The following is a 13,660-nucleotide window of genomic DNA, read 5'->3' as shown; positions in this document are numbered from 1 at the left end:
GGAGCAGGAGAAGGCGAATCTGCGGCTCCGGATCCGAAGGAACCGCTGGGAGCAGCAACCCCGCCCCACTGTCCAATAGCCCGGACCAGCTGCTCCCCCCGCCCGCTGGGGCTCAGGTGAGGGCGGGGCTGCCCCGCCCGTGGGGAACAGCCCCCTCCCCCCGCCACTGGCGCCAGCGGCCAGGGCAGGGAGCCCAGGGCCGGCCCGGCTCTCGGTGGGGGGCCAGGCTCGCCACCCCCGCCCCTCCTCGCGGTGATTGGCGCGATTGCCTTAGGCCTCGGGCGGGGTGAGAGGGCGGGACCGTTGGGCGTTTCTGCGCCTGAGCGCGCGGATGGTTCTGTCCGGAGCCGGGGCTGCGTCATCCCCGAACGAACCCCGGTGCCGCGCGAGCCACTCCCGAGCGTGGGCAGCGCCGGGCTCGGGGCTCTAGGGCGTGTGTCGTGCTGGCCAGTGTGGACGGAAGCCCTGGCTCTCATTCAGCCTTCCTAGCGCTGCAGGTCAGGAAAGGATCGTTATGATCAGTTAGTCTGAGTTAACCTAGGCCACCGGGGACGGAGTGTCCCAGGAGAGTAAAATCTCAGACATCATTAACTTTTCCCTTCATTTGTGCAGTGGTGCAATAGGGCTTTTCTCCATCTCATCCTTCCCCCACCCTCAAAAATCCCAGGGTGCAGCTTCCCACTGATAGTAGAATGGTGTCCTGCAGGTGACAAACCTCTTTTAATGCAGCCAGAGAAGTTCTGTCTGCATCAGGTCCCCTCTGCTCACAAAAGCATAGGGGACATGGTCCTCCCCTATTCTTTTTTCATTAATGTATGTGGTTGTAAAAAGTGAAATAATTATTGGTTACTTTTTGCACTTCACCAAGTTTGGATATGACAATAAACTAACCAGTTTCACTTTCTGTTCTCTTGGACTCGTACAATGCTGTAAGGTTTGAGTTGCAAACCTTGCAAGGCACTGTTTAAATACAAGCAAACTTCTAATTTGTCAAGTATCAGAGGGGTAGCTGTGTTAGCCTGGAGCTGTAAAAAGCAACGAAGAGTCCTGTGACACTTTAAAGATTAACAGATGTATTGGAGCATAAGCTTTCGTGGGTGCATACCTACTTCGTATTCTAATTCGTTGTGTTTTTAAATTCATGAAAACATATTCATTTTAGGTTTTGTAACTTAGGTCTTTTAAAATTGTTCTATTACATTTGTATAAACCCCTCAAAACAATTTTTATTCTAAAATGTACACTTAACCCAAAATATTCCCTCCTTGTTTTAATATATCTGCATTAGGAGGAAGTGAAATCCTAATTAACATGTATGGTCTCTTTGGGTCTGAACATACAAATGCATGCTGTTGGACACAGCATTTGACTTCAGCAAGGCTACTGATGGTAATTTGCACTATGCCAATAGCATGTTTGAATTTGGGGGCCTAAGCCACATTTTTCAGAAATGGATGCTAAATCCATATTTAGTCACTAAAATCAGTGGAAGCTTCCAGGTGCTCAGCACTTCTGAAAATCAAGCAACTTATTTAAGTACCTAAATGTGATTTTAGCAGTCTTAGGGCAAGTCTACACTATGGTGCTACATTGGCTGTAGCGCATCCAGTAAAGACACACTGTGCCTACAGGAGAGCACTCTCCAGTTGTCATAATTACTTCACCTTGGTGAGAAGCAAAAACTGCATCGCTCACCAGGGGATTTTTTCACACTCCTGAGCAATGCAAGTTATATCAGTTTAAGCTATAGTGTAGACATGCCCTAAATGTAGGCACCTATATTTTTTTAAAAAAATGTTGGCTATTATGTCCCCTTCCCTGAATATTTTAATTATTGCCAAATCACATTTTGTGTTTCTTTTTGTTAACAATTGAAATATGTGAATATATATAAAAGATACGACATGCTCTTTTGCTTATTATGCAGAAAATCAACAAAAGAAGATGAAGGCCAATAAAGGAAAAACCTTCACTAGAGAGAGAGAGTTTTTGTATAAATTCAATGCTGGAAATCAGCGCTTAGTGCTTACAGTGCCTCTCAGATTTCCTGTGCAAGAGAATGCCAGTCATTTGCATGGACGTCTAATGCTCCTGCACAATTTACCATGCTTCATAGAAAATGGTGAGAATTGGGTTTGTAAATGATCAGTATCATATGTATTAATGTGCTGTGGCAGACTAAGCAAAATGATATTATTTCTAAGAGATTTTTAAAGGAATTTTTAATAATATTTGGCTGTTTTTATGGTTTGACTGCATATTAATATATGAGGAAGGAGTGTGGTCAAGTAAACTTAGCAGTTTTAAGTACATGTTCATACAGTTGTTTGAATATAAAATAAAAGGAAATTTCTAAGTAAACTCTGGTTGATGATGCATTCTTTTCTTATTACAATAGACTTAAAGCAATCTCTTAGTCAATTCATTGAAGGAGAATCCATAAAAGATTATGATAAAGAAGCAGAGGCAGCCCTGGAAGCTGTGAAATCAGGAGAAGTGGACATGCACCAGCTGGCAAATGCTTGGGCTAAAGCTTATACAGAGGTGAGACTGAGAGTATGTCTACACTACAAAATTAGATCAAATTTATAGAAATCGAGTTTTTAGAAATCGATTTTATACAGTCGATTGTGTGTGTCCCCACTTAAGACCATTAAAACCATTAACTCGATGGAGTGCGTCCACAGTACCGAGGCTAGAGTCCACTTCCAGAGCATTGCACTGTGGGTAGCTATCCCACAGCTTCCACAGTCTCCGCCGCCCATTGGAATTCTGGGTTGAGCTCCTAATGCCCGATGGGGAAAAAACATTGCCGTTGGTGGTTCTGGGTAAATGTCGTCAGCCCCCTTCCCTCCCCCGCCCCGCACCCCATGAAAGCAATGGTAATAAATCGTTTCTTGCCGTTTTTTCCTGGGTTACCCATGCAGATGACATTCCACGGCAAGCATGGAGCCCGCTCAACTCACTGTCACCGTATGTCTCCTGGGTGCTGCCAGAGGTGGTACTGTAGCAGCTCATTGCCTTTTGGCAGCAGACGGTGCATTACGATTGGTAGCCATCGTCGTCATCTCCTGGGTGCTCTTTTAGCTGACCTCAGTGAGGTTGGCCAGGGGCACCTGGACATAAATGGGAGACAACGGTGGCCAGCAGTCATACTGCACTGTCTTCTGGCAAGCAGCCAGGAGACCACGATGGCTAGCAATCGTACTGCATCGTCTGCTACTGCATCGTCTGCTGCCAATCTAAGATGTATAAGAGAGATGGAGTGGATCAAAACAATAAAGAGACCAAATGAATACAAAACAAATCTGTATTCATTTGCTCCCTCCCTCCATGAATAGTGGGGGGAGGGATAGCTCGGTGGTTTGAGCATTGGCCTGCTAAACCCAGGGTTTTGAGTTCAATCCTTGAAGGGGCCATTCTGTGTGACAACCCTGTAAGCCATGTCATCAGTCACCCCTCCCTCCGTCAGAGCAACAGCAGACAATCGTTTTGCACCTTTTTTCAGCACAGATGCCATAGCACGGCAAGCATGGAGCCCACTCAGCTCACTGCTGCAGTTATGAGCACTGTAAACACCACGCGTGTTATCCTGCAGTATATGCAGTACCAGAACCTGCAAAAGCAAAACCAGGCAAGGAGGCGACGGCAGCGCGGTGATGAGAGTGATGAGGACATGGACACAGATTTCTCGCCAAGTACGGGCCCTGGCAGTGTGGACATCATGCTGTTAATGGGGCAGGTTTATGCCGTGGAATGGGATTCTGGGCCCGGGAAACAAGCACAGACTGGTGGGACCACGTAGTGTTGCATGTCTGGGATGATTCCCAGTGGCTGCGAAACTTTTGCATGCGTAAGGGCACTTTCATGGAACTTTGACTTGCTTTCCCCTGCCCTGAAGCGCAAGAATACCAAGATGAGAGCAGTCCTCACAGTTGAGAAGCGAGTGGCGATAGCCCTGTGGAAGCTTGCAATGCCAGACAGCTACCAGTCAGTCGGGCATCAATTTGGAGTGGGCAAATCTACTGTGGGGGCTGCTATGATCCAAGTAGCCAATGCAATCAAAGAGCTGCTGCTATCAAGGGAAATGACTCTGGGAAATGTGCAGGTCATAGCGGATGGCTTTGCTGCAATGGGATTCCCTAACTGTGGTGGGGCGATAGATGGAACCCATATCCCTATCTTGGCACTGGAGCACCAAGCCAGTGAGTACATAAACCGAAAAGGGTACTTTTCAATGCACTGGTGGATCACAGGGGACTTTTCACCAACATCAATGTGGGATGGCCGGAAAAGGTACACGACACTCTCATCTTCTGGAGCTCTGATCTGTTTCAAAAGCTGCAGCTTCCCAGACCAGAAAGTAACAGTTAGGGATGTTGAAATACCGATAGTTATCCTTGGGGACCCAGCTTATCCCTTAATGCCATGGCTCATGAAGCCATACACCGGCAGCCTGGACAGTAGTCAGGAGCTGTTCAACTATAGGCTGAGCAAGTGCTGAATGGTGGTAAAATGTGCATTGGGAGGTTTAAAAGCACACTGGTGCAGTTTACTGACTCGGATAGACCTCAGCGAAACCAATATTCCCATTGTTATTACTGCTTGCTGTGCGCTCCACAATCTCTGTGAGAGTAAGGGGGAGACGTTTATGGCAGGTGGGAGGTTGAGGCAAATCAACTGGCCGCTGATTACGCGCAGCCAGACACCAGAGCGGTTAGCAGAGTACAGGAGGGCGTGGTGCGCATCAGAGAAGCTTTGAAAACCAGTTTCATTACTGGCCAGTCTATGGTATGAAAGTTCTGTTTGTTTCTCCTTGATGAACCCCCCCACCACCCTTGGTTCACTCTACTTCCCTGTAAGCTAACTTCCCTCCTCTCCCCCCTTCAATCACCGCTTGCAGAGGCAATAAAGTCATTGTTGCTTAACATTCATGCATTCTTTATTAATTCATCACACAAATAAAGGGATAACTGCCAAGGAGGGGTGGAAGAGGAGGGAAGCACCAGGTGCAGTGGGGGAGGACGGAAGGACAAGGCCACACTACACTTTAAAACTTATTGAATGCCAGCTTTCTGTTGCTTGGGCAGTCCTCTGGGGTAGAGTGGTTGGCTGCTGGAGGCCCCCCTCACCGCGTTCTTGGGCATCTGGGTGAGAAGGCTATGGAACTTGGGGAGGAGGGCGGTTGGTTACACAGGGGCTGTAGCAGCAGTCTGTGCTCATGCTGCCTTTTCTGAACCTCACCCATATGCCGTAGCATATCAGTTTGTTCCTCCAGTAGCCTCAGCATTGCCTCTTGCTTTCTGTCACCAAGCTGACACCACCTATCATCTTCAGCCCACCACTTATCTTCAGCTCACCACCTGTCCTCGCGTTCATATTGTGCTTTCCTGGACTCTGACATTGTCTGCCTCCATGCATTCTGCTGGACTCTTTCAGTATGGGAGGATTGCATGAGCTCAGAGAACATTTCATCGCGAGTGCATTTTTTCCCCCCTTCTAATCTTTTCTAGCCCTGGGAAGGAGAAGATAGTGTGAGCATTGAAACATTTGCAGCTGGTGGAGGGAAAAAAAAAGGGAGAGTGGTAGTTAAAAAGACACATCTTAGAGAACAATGCGTAGACTCTTTCACAGTAAACCTTGCTGCTAACATTACATAGCACATGTGCTTTCGGTACAAGGTTGCATTTTGCCTCTTATTGAGTGTATGCCGGTTTGGTGTGAGAGATCTTTCACACAGGGCCGGGCAACAGAATTTGGCGTGCAGGCAGCCATGGTAAGACACAGTCTTTTTTGGCTTCTTTAACCTTCATAACATGTGGGAATGGTTTCAAACAGCAGCACCCTCATTTCCCATACCAAGCAGCCATTGGGTTGGCCATTTAAAATAGGTTGGCCAATTAAAAGGAGGAGGGGCTGCAGTTTTTGGGTTAACGTGCAGCACAAACCCAACTAACCCTCCCCCTCCCCTCCCCACCCCACACATACCCAGTTCTCTGGGATGATTGCTTCACCCCTCCCCGCACCGCGTGGCTAACAGTGGGGAACATTTCAGTTCAGCCACAGGCAAACAGCCTAGCAGGAACGGACACCTCTGAATGTCCCCTTAATAAAATCACCCTATTTCAACAGGGTGTCCAGGAATGATATCACTCTCTTGAGGATAACACAGAGGTAAAAAACTGATGCTGTTTGAATGCCAGCAAGCACCAGGACCATATGCTGCCATGCCTTGTTATGCAGTGATTCCAGACTACGTGTTAGTGGCCTGGTGTGGTAAAGTGTCCTACCATGGAGGATGGAATAAGGCTGCCCTCCCCAGAAACCTTTTGCAAAGGCTTTGGGAGTACATCCAAGAGAGCTTTATGGAGATGTCCCTGGAGGATTTCCGCTCCATCCCCAGACACGTTAACAGACTTTTCCAATAGCTGTACTGGCCACGAATGCTTGCTTTTAAACCATATATAATATTTACAAAGGTAAACTCATCAGAGATCCCTTTTCCGCCTGGCGGGTCCAGGAGGCAGCCTTGGGTGGGTTTGGGGGGTACTGACTCCAGGTCCAGGGTGAGAAACAGTTCCTGGCTGTCGGGGAAAATGGTTTCTCCACTTCCTTGCTGTGAGCCATCTTCAACCTCCTCCTCCTCATCTTCCCCATCCTCAAAACCCGCATCCCTGTTGCATGCTACTCCATTGATGGAGTCAAAGCACAGAGGTGGGGTAATGGTGGCTGCACCACCTAGAATGGCATGCAGCTCATCACCGAAGTGGCATGTCTGGGGTTGTGACCCGGAGTGGCCATTTTTCTCTCTGGTTTTTTGGTAGGCTTGCCTCAGCTCCTTAAGTTTCATACGGCACTGCTGTGGGTCCCTGTTATAGCCTCTGTCCTTCATGCCCTTTGCGATCTTTTCAAATGTTTGGACATTTCATCTTTTGTAACGGAGTTCTGATAGCACGGATTCGTCTCTCCGTACAATGATCAGATCCAGTACCTCCCATTTGGTCCATGCTGGAGCACTTTTGCGAGTCTGGGACTCCATGGTCACCTGTGCTGATCAGCTTGCCATGCTGGCCAAACAGGAAATGAGATTCAAAAGTTCACAGGCCTTTTGCTGTCTACCTGGCCAGTGCATCCGAGTTGAGAGCGCTGTCCAAAGCGGTCACAATGGAGCACTCTGGGATAGCTCCCAGAGGCCAATACCGTCGAATTGCGACCACACTACCCTAAATTGGACCTGGCAAGGTCGATTTCAGCGTTAATCCCCTCATCAGGGGAGGAGTACCGAAATCAATTTTTAACAGCCCTTTAAGTCGAAAATAATGGCTTCGTCGTGTGGATGAGAGCAGGGTTAAATTGATTTAACACTGCTAAATTCAACCTAAACTCATAGTGTAGACCAGGGCAAAGTCTGAAATACGAATTTCCAGAGGTTTGCTATGTGTGTAGTCTTTCAAAATGTATGTAAGGCAGCATTAGAAATTACACTGAAATTCAGTTTTACTGATCACCCCACGTGGTGATAATTTGGCTATTGAGATAAAATCTGAGGGCTCATTCTGCAAGTTCTTAATCATGTCTGTGGAACTATCCACTGAAAGGACTACTCAGTAAGAGTTTGCAGAAATGAGCCCTCATGGTCAAATGCTCCCTTTATTAAAGGTCAGCAACTTCCATTGAAGTCTATGGGGTTGAACAAATGTAAATTGGGGCAGAGTTTATCTTTATACTTTGCCTAAGACTTTTCCTATTGATACTGATGTGTTGGACCCTTTTGAACACAGATCAGTAGGAATTTTTGTTGAAGAGATCCAACTGGAAACGATTTAACTGATTTTTTTTGAAGTATTAACACAGGTAGGAGATGATAAATCATTTTTATTCGAACTCAGTTTCTGATAGAGAATGATATAGGGTTATCAGCTCATCCACATTTGGAGGTTGAGCAGCCCCTGTTCTGTTATTTCCACCGTAATGTGCTGGGGGAGAGAATGATTGTGATAGAAATTAAGGGAAAACAGAAGATGGAATGGGGAAATGGAGGAGAAAGAGAGCAAATTTCAAAGATAAAAGTAGATGGGGTAGAGAAGCCAAACTAGAAAAGGAAAATTTTAAATTTTGAACGGTGTACATTGGCACAAAAATTAACTCTGTCATTTTAAGTGATTTTGGTTCGGTGTGCTTGTTTAAAAATTTCCATAGCATTCTTTAAAATATTTGACTTTATTACTTTCTAGACAACATTAGAACATGCAAGACCTGAAGAACCCAGTTGGGATGAAGATTTTGCAGACGTGTACCATGATCTGATACACTCTCCAGCTTCTGAAACTCTGTTAAACCTGGAACACAATTATTTTGTTAGTATCTCAGAATTAATAAATGAAAGAGACGTGGAACTGAAAAAATTACGAGAAAGGTATTTTTAAAATGTCTCATTAAACATGATGTTTTCTATATGACTCTGTTACAAGTTCTGTAAATGAACAGTTAGCAATATAAGGCTTATTTTAGCTTTTTCCTTCTTTAAAAAGAATACAGGTCAGTTAAAATACAAAAATGTAACTCCATGTAATAACTGTTTCAACTTTGAGTCTAATCAAAAGCTAGAAAATGTAAAAGCTAAAATTATCTGAATCACATTAATATGTCCAAGTTCCACATACATTGTGGAATATATAATTTTTTTAAGTACATAAGAATTAGGAAGCCTGTCAAGCAATCAGTGGGGCCACTGGATGCTAAAGGATCACTCAAGGAAGACAAGGCTATTGCAGAAAAGCTAAATGAATTCTTTGTATTGGTCTTCACTGCAGAGGATGTGAGGGAGATTCCCACACCTGAGTCATTCTTTTTAGGTGACAGATCTGAGGAACTGTCCAAGATTGAGGTGTCACTAGAGGAGGCTTTGGAACAAATTGATAAATTAAACAGTAGTCAGTCACCGGGACCAGATGGTATTCATCCAAGAGATCTGAAGGAATTCAAATATGAAATTGCAGAACTGCTAACTGGTATGTAACCTATAGCCAAATCAGCTTCTATACCAGATGACTGGAGGATAGCTGATGTGATGCCAATTTTTTAAAAGGCTCCAAAGGTGATCCTGGTAATTACAGCCCATAAGTCTACAGTACCAGGGAAATTAGTTGAAAGTAAAATATAGTAAAGAACAGAATTATCAGACAGATGAATGTGATATGTTGGGGAAGAGTCAGCATGGCTTTTGTAAAGGGTAATCTTGCTTCACCAATGTATTAGAATTCTTTGAGGGGCTCAGCAAAGGTGGGCAAGGGTGATCCCATGGATATAGTATATTTGGACTTTAGGAAAGCCTTTGACAAGGTCCCTCACCCTCTTAAGCAAAGTAAGCAGTCATGGGATAAGAGGGAAAGTCCTCTCGTGGATCAGTAACTGGTTAAAAGACGGGAAAGAAAGGGTAGGAACAAATGGTCAATTTTCACAGTGGAGAGGGGTAAATAGTAGTGGTGTCCCCCAGGGATCTGTATTGAGACCAATGCTGTTCAACATATTTATAAATGAACTGGAAAAAGGGATAAACAGGGAGGTGGCAAAGTTTGCAGACAATACAGAATTACTCAGGATTGTTAAGTCCAAAGCAGACTGAGAAGAGTTCTCTGTTCTGTTCATTCCCTCTGAAGTGTCTGGCACTGACTACTGTGAGAAGATGGGATACTGGGCTAGGTGGACCATTGGTCTGACCCAATATGGCCATCCTCATGTTCCTGTTGTATTTTAAAAAGGAATGTAGTATATAGACAATGCAGCATTTATTTATTTAGAGTCTAGAAAACGCAAAAAGGCCGCTATACAAAAGCTCCAGTACCTTTTAATGTGCCTTAAGTAATGCAAACCAACAACTTCCTCACATCAAAAGAAGGAGAAAAGACCTCCACTCAAGCCAATGATTATAACTTATAATACATATTATTGGAACATTGGATTCTAGATAACTGGTAGACTGTTGAAAAGCTGCAAAAGCCTCTTTATCCACTAGGGAAAGTATATGCAATGCTTTCCTCTTTAGAGCAGAAAATAAAAGCTTAAGCTGAAACATTATTATACAGAAAAATATATAACAATATAAAATATTAGTTTAAAAGGGACAGTTGTCAGGCTTCATTGTATTAACACTAAAATGTCCCAATTACATAGCTTGTTGAGTAGCAAATGAAGGTAAATGTCTCAAAACATCACCCTTCTGATATTATGCCCACATTATATAGTGCATGCACACGTATTTAGTTTTTTCTCCTAGTATGAAGTTACTTTATTCATGACAGTTATGGAGACATTAAATTGCTACAATATGGGTATAGTGTGAGGTTTTGACTACTAGTGAATTATTTTCTCAGTGAATCACCTGTATGTATAAGCTGAAAAAAGAGCACATGGAAATAGCTCCACATTCTGTCTTGCAGAGCTTTGCTATTGCATAACTGTGTATTGACTTCATTGGAATTTATTTTCATGTACACCGCTATGCTGCTGTAACGCGACCCGAGATAACACAGGTTCGCATGTAGCGCAGTAGCAGCGGGGCTCCGGCGGCGCTTTAAAGGGTCTAGGGCTCCGGCTGCTGCAGGGAGCCCAGGGCCCTTTAAATCACTGCTGGAGCCCTGCTGCCACTACTCCTGGGCTGCGTCAGTGGGTCTGGGCTGGCGATTTAAAGGGTCCGGGCTCCCCGCAGCGGCTGGAGCCCAGAGCTCTTTAAATCACTGCTGGAGCCCTGCTGCTGCTACGCTGGGGCTGCGGCAGCGGGGCTCCCTGCGGCTGTAGCCCCAGGCTCTTTAAATCACTGCTGCAGCCCTGCCACCGCTACCCCAGTATAACAGCATTTCACTTATAACGTGGTAGGGATTTTTGGATCCCCACGACTGCGTTATATTGGGTCAGTGATGTACTTTGCATGACCATGAATCTTCATATGTAAGGGACTATTGAAGTTACACCAATTGAATGTAGGCATTATATAGTCTATTTACACATGACCTGATTCGAAAACCGTGTCCCTAGGTTTTAAATAGATGTTTTGTGCCAGGTATTGCTGCCAGTTCTGTGCTATATTGAGCTGATCTTTGCTTGGAGAAAAGTGTGCCTGCAAAAGAAATGATGAGGCAAGTGACAAAGGAGAGTTTTTAGCTGAGCTGGCTCAGATGATTGGTGATTATGTGATACTGAATCTTTCTTCCTTTGAACGTAGCTCACACTAGAAGTTGTTCAATATAAAATGATTTTATAGTTTCAGTCCAGTTTCTGGTAGTTAGGTATCCACATCACAGAAACATTATCAGTTGATAGTCTCACGGGACTTAATGGGCTCAGAAGTTAAACTATCCTTTCAACACAACAAATACTCCCTCCAGCTCAGAACTGGGAGAAACTTGTCCTGCTCTGTTTCTGTAAAAAGGATTTTAGTATCCAGGTTGCTTAATTTAACACACTTCACCTGCTTTAATTTTTTAAAGGGAAAAGGATTAAAATAAACTGTATTTAAACTTATTTTCAACAAACAAAACAATGACAGCCTTCTGATATGCTGAGATTTGAAAAGTTGCTACTGCACATGTAAAAATTGACTTTTTAAAAAATGGTTGGTGGTGTTGATCCTCAAACCGTGTGTAAAAAGTTCACTCTTAAAAGGAGTCAACCAGTAGCATTTATCTAATGCTAACAAACCATCCTATACATGGTTTGTTAGCACTGGATAAAAGGTTGCATAAAAATTTGCTTACTTTACGCAGATATTCCCAGTGAAGTCCCTTGTACTACTTATGTGGATAAATTGGGTGGGTTTGGCTCTGGATTTCTGATTTTTTTGCCTTCAAACTTAGGTTTAAATATAAAATTATCTTGAGAATGAAAATGTTGATGATGTAATTGACAGCTGTAGCTAAGCTTTCAACATTGGCAGAGATATCCAGAAAGTTTGCTTATTGTAACTATGCATTGGTCTAAATGATTGACTTCTGATTTAGACAAGGAGCAGAAATGGATAAGGTGATGCAAGAACTAGGAAAATCGCTAACAGATCAAGATGTAAATGCACTGGCTGCTCAGCATTTTGAATCCCAACAGGTAAATTAAGTTCAGTGAATTGATAAATCATGCAAAGAATTGTCTTAAGAAAAAAAAATGAATTGGTTGGAATAATGTCTACTTTTAGGTTTTGGAGAATAAATGGACCAGTGAACTAAAACAGTCCACCGCCATCCAAAAACAGGAGTATCAAGAATGGGTGATAAAACTTCATCAAGATCTAAAAAATCCCAACAACAGCTCAATCAGGTATTTAGCTCTGCTGTAAAGTTCTCATTAAATATTCTTTCTGTTCAACTACAGTAATGTACAGGACTCGCTTTTTAGTAACTGTTCTCTAATAGTCATTTAAATTGAAAATATACATTGAAAGGCTAAGAGCCGCTGAAAACAAAACCATCACATTCTTTTATAGAAGAGAGAAAATGTATAATGCTTTGCATGGGCTTAAATTATGTCTTGTGTCTTCCTACTTTACCTTACCATTTAAAATGTGTATTTCTAATATAATGTTCCAGAATGCATTCTGAAGTCATTTATGGATGGTTTTGTATTGGGTGTAAGCTGGTGTAGTTCCAGAGTTGTCAGTATATACTAGTTGAGTTTCTGACCCTTGTTTCTGATTTTCAGAGTACCAAGGGCTGTAGGTCCTTAGCGCATCTGAAAATCATGCACAAGGTGTCAAGTCAGGTGGTACCCAAAAACGGAGCTACATGAACTTAGGCCGCAGTTCTGCAAATGCTTGTGGATGGAGTAGTCCTGTTGACTTTAATAGGACTACTCACAAGAGTTCACAGGATTGATGTCTTTGCTAACAGTTACAAAAGTTGGAGTCTTAATTTTTTTTAATTAAAGCTTTAATTATGCAGAAACAGATGGGGCACCTGGGAAGTGCTAATACAGCATGCCATCTCTTACTGTTTCAGCTGCACCCAGTTGTGAGAGGAGACTGAAAAGTGTTTAACGATTAACTTTAATTGATTTGGAAGATGCTATTTACACAATGGAGAGAATAAAAGTCTCAGTTTTTAAAAATAATACACAGTTATTCAACTCGATGCTCATTACTTTTTTATTTTTCCTTTTTTGTGACATTTATGTCTTAGTCTTCTTCTAATGTTGGAGAAACAAATATGCTTTATTTATTTGTGCATGAGCTGCACTAAGCATGTTGACAACAGTATTTTCTGAAAACAGTGTTTGCCTTCTGCCGGGGAATTCAGCAAGGGGAGCTTGTGTTCTTAATGTACCACAAAAGAAATGGAGACTTTCATATAATTCATTATGAGCAAACAGTGGTGGATTTTTTTCTTTTTTAAAGGACTGTTTAAAGGCTTTACTACCAGATTGTAACGATTTAAAAGTAGGTCTAATTTGAAGCTCACATTCCTTTGATATCCCATTTTAAAACATCCACAAATGGATTTTTATAAAATCCAGCAACTGCAGTATTATCTACTGGATGCTCACAACAGCTAGGTTAAGAGGGGAAATTCAATATTTTTTTTTATCTTAAATCTCCCCTCCTTATAGTGGAATCTGTGACTTATGCTCAATTTAGAATAGAGTTGGGATTTGTAATCTCTCTGGGTCATACTGCTGT

General features: G+C 43.2%; 1 protein-coding gene across 9 annotated transcripts in view; it reads left to right on the top strand.

The window, feature by feature from the left end:
- C1H12orf4 (chromosome 1 C12orf4 homolog) overlaps nt 1-13,660 on the top strand; it is a 34,240-nt gene that overhangs the window by 837 nt on the left and 19,743 nt on the right. Inside the window, exons 1-7 of one of the 9 annotated variants that reach the window (XM_050965565.1) lie at nt 36-116; nt 1,289-1,389; nt 1,928-2,122; nt 2,399-2,544; nt 8,235-8,416; nt 11,997-12,096; nt 12,185-12,306. In XM_050965565.1, coding sequence (XP_050821522.1) covers nt 1,347-1,389; nt 1,928-2,122; nt 2,399-2,544; nt 8,235-8,416; nt 11,997-12,096; nt 12,185-12,306 — 788 coding nt within the window. In that variant the 5' untranslated portion in view covers nt 36-116; nt 1,289-1,346. Of the gene's footprint in view, nt 1-18; nt 117-170; nt 498-1,288; nt 1,390-1,927; nt 2,123-2,398; nt 2,545-3,508; nt 4,206-8,234; nt 8,417-11,996; nt 12,097-12,184; nt 12,307-13,660 lie in introns of those variants that run through there. The other 8 variants (XM_050965583.1, XM_050965556.1, XM_050965574.1 and 5 more) reach the window with 8 other exon arrangements.

This window comes from Gopherus flavomarginatus, chromosome 1 (assembly GCF_025201925.1).
Source record: "Gopherus flavomarginatus isolate rGopFla2 chromosome 1, rGopFla2.mat.asm, whole genome shotgun sequence".
Classification (NCBI taxonomy): Eukaryota; Metazoa; Chordata; order Testudines; family Testudinidae; genus Gopherus; species Gopherus flavomarginatus.
The sequence above is the reverse complement of the archived record's forward strand: the minus strand, read 5'-3'. Positions and strand labels throughout refer to the sequence as shown.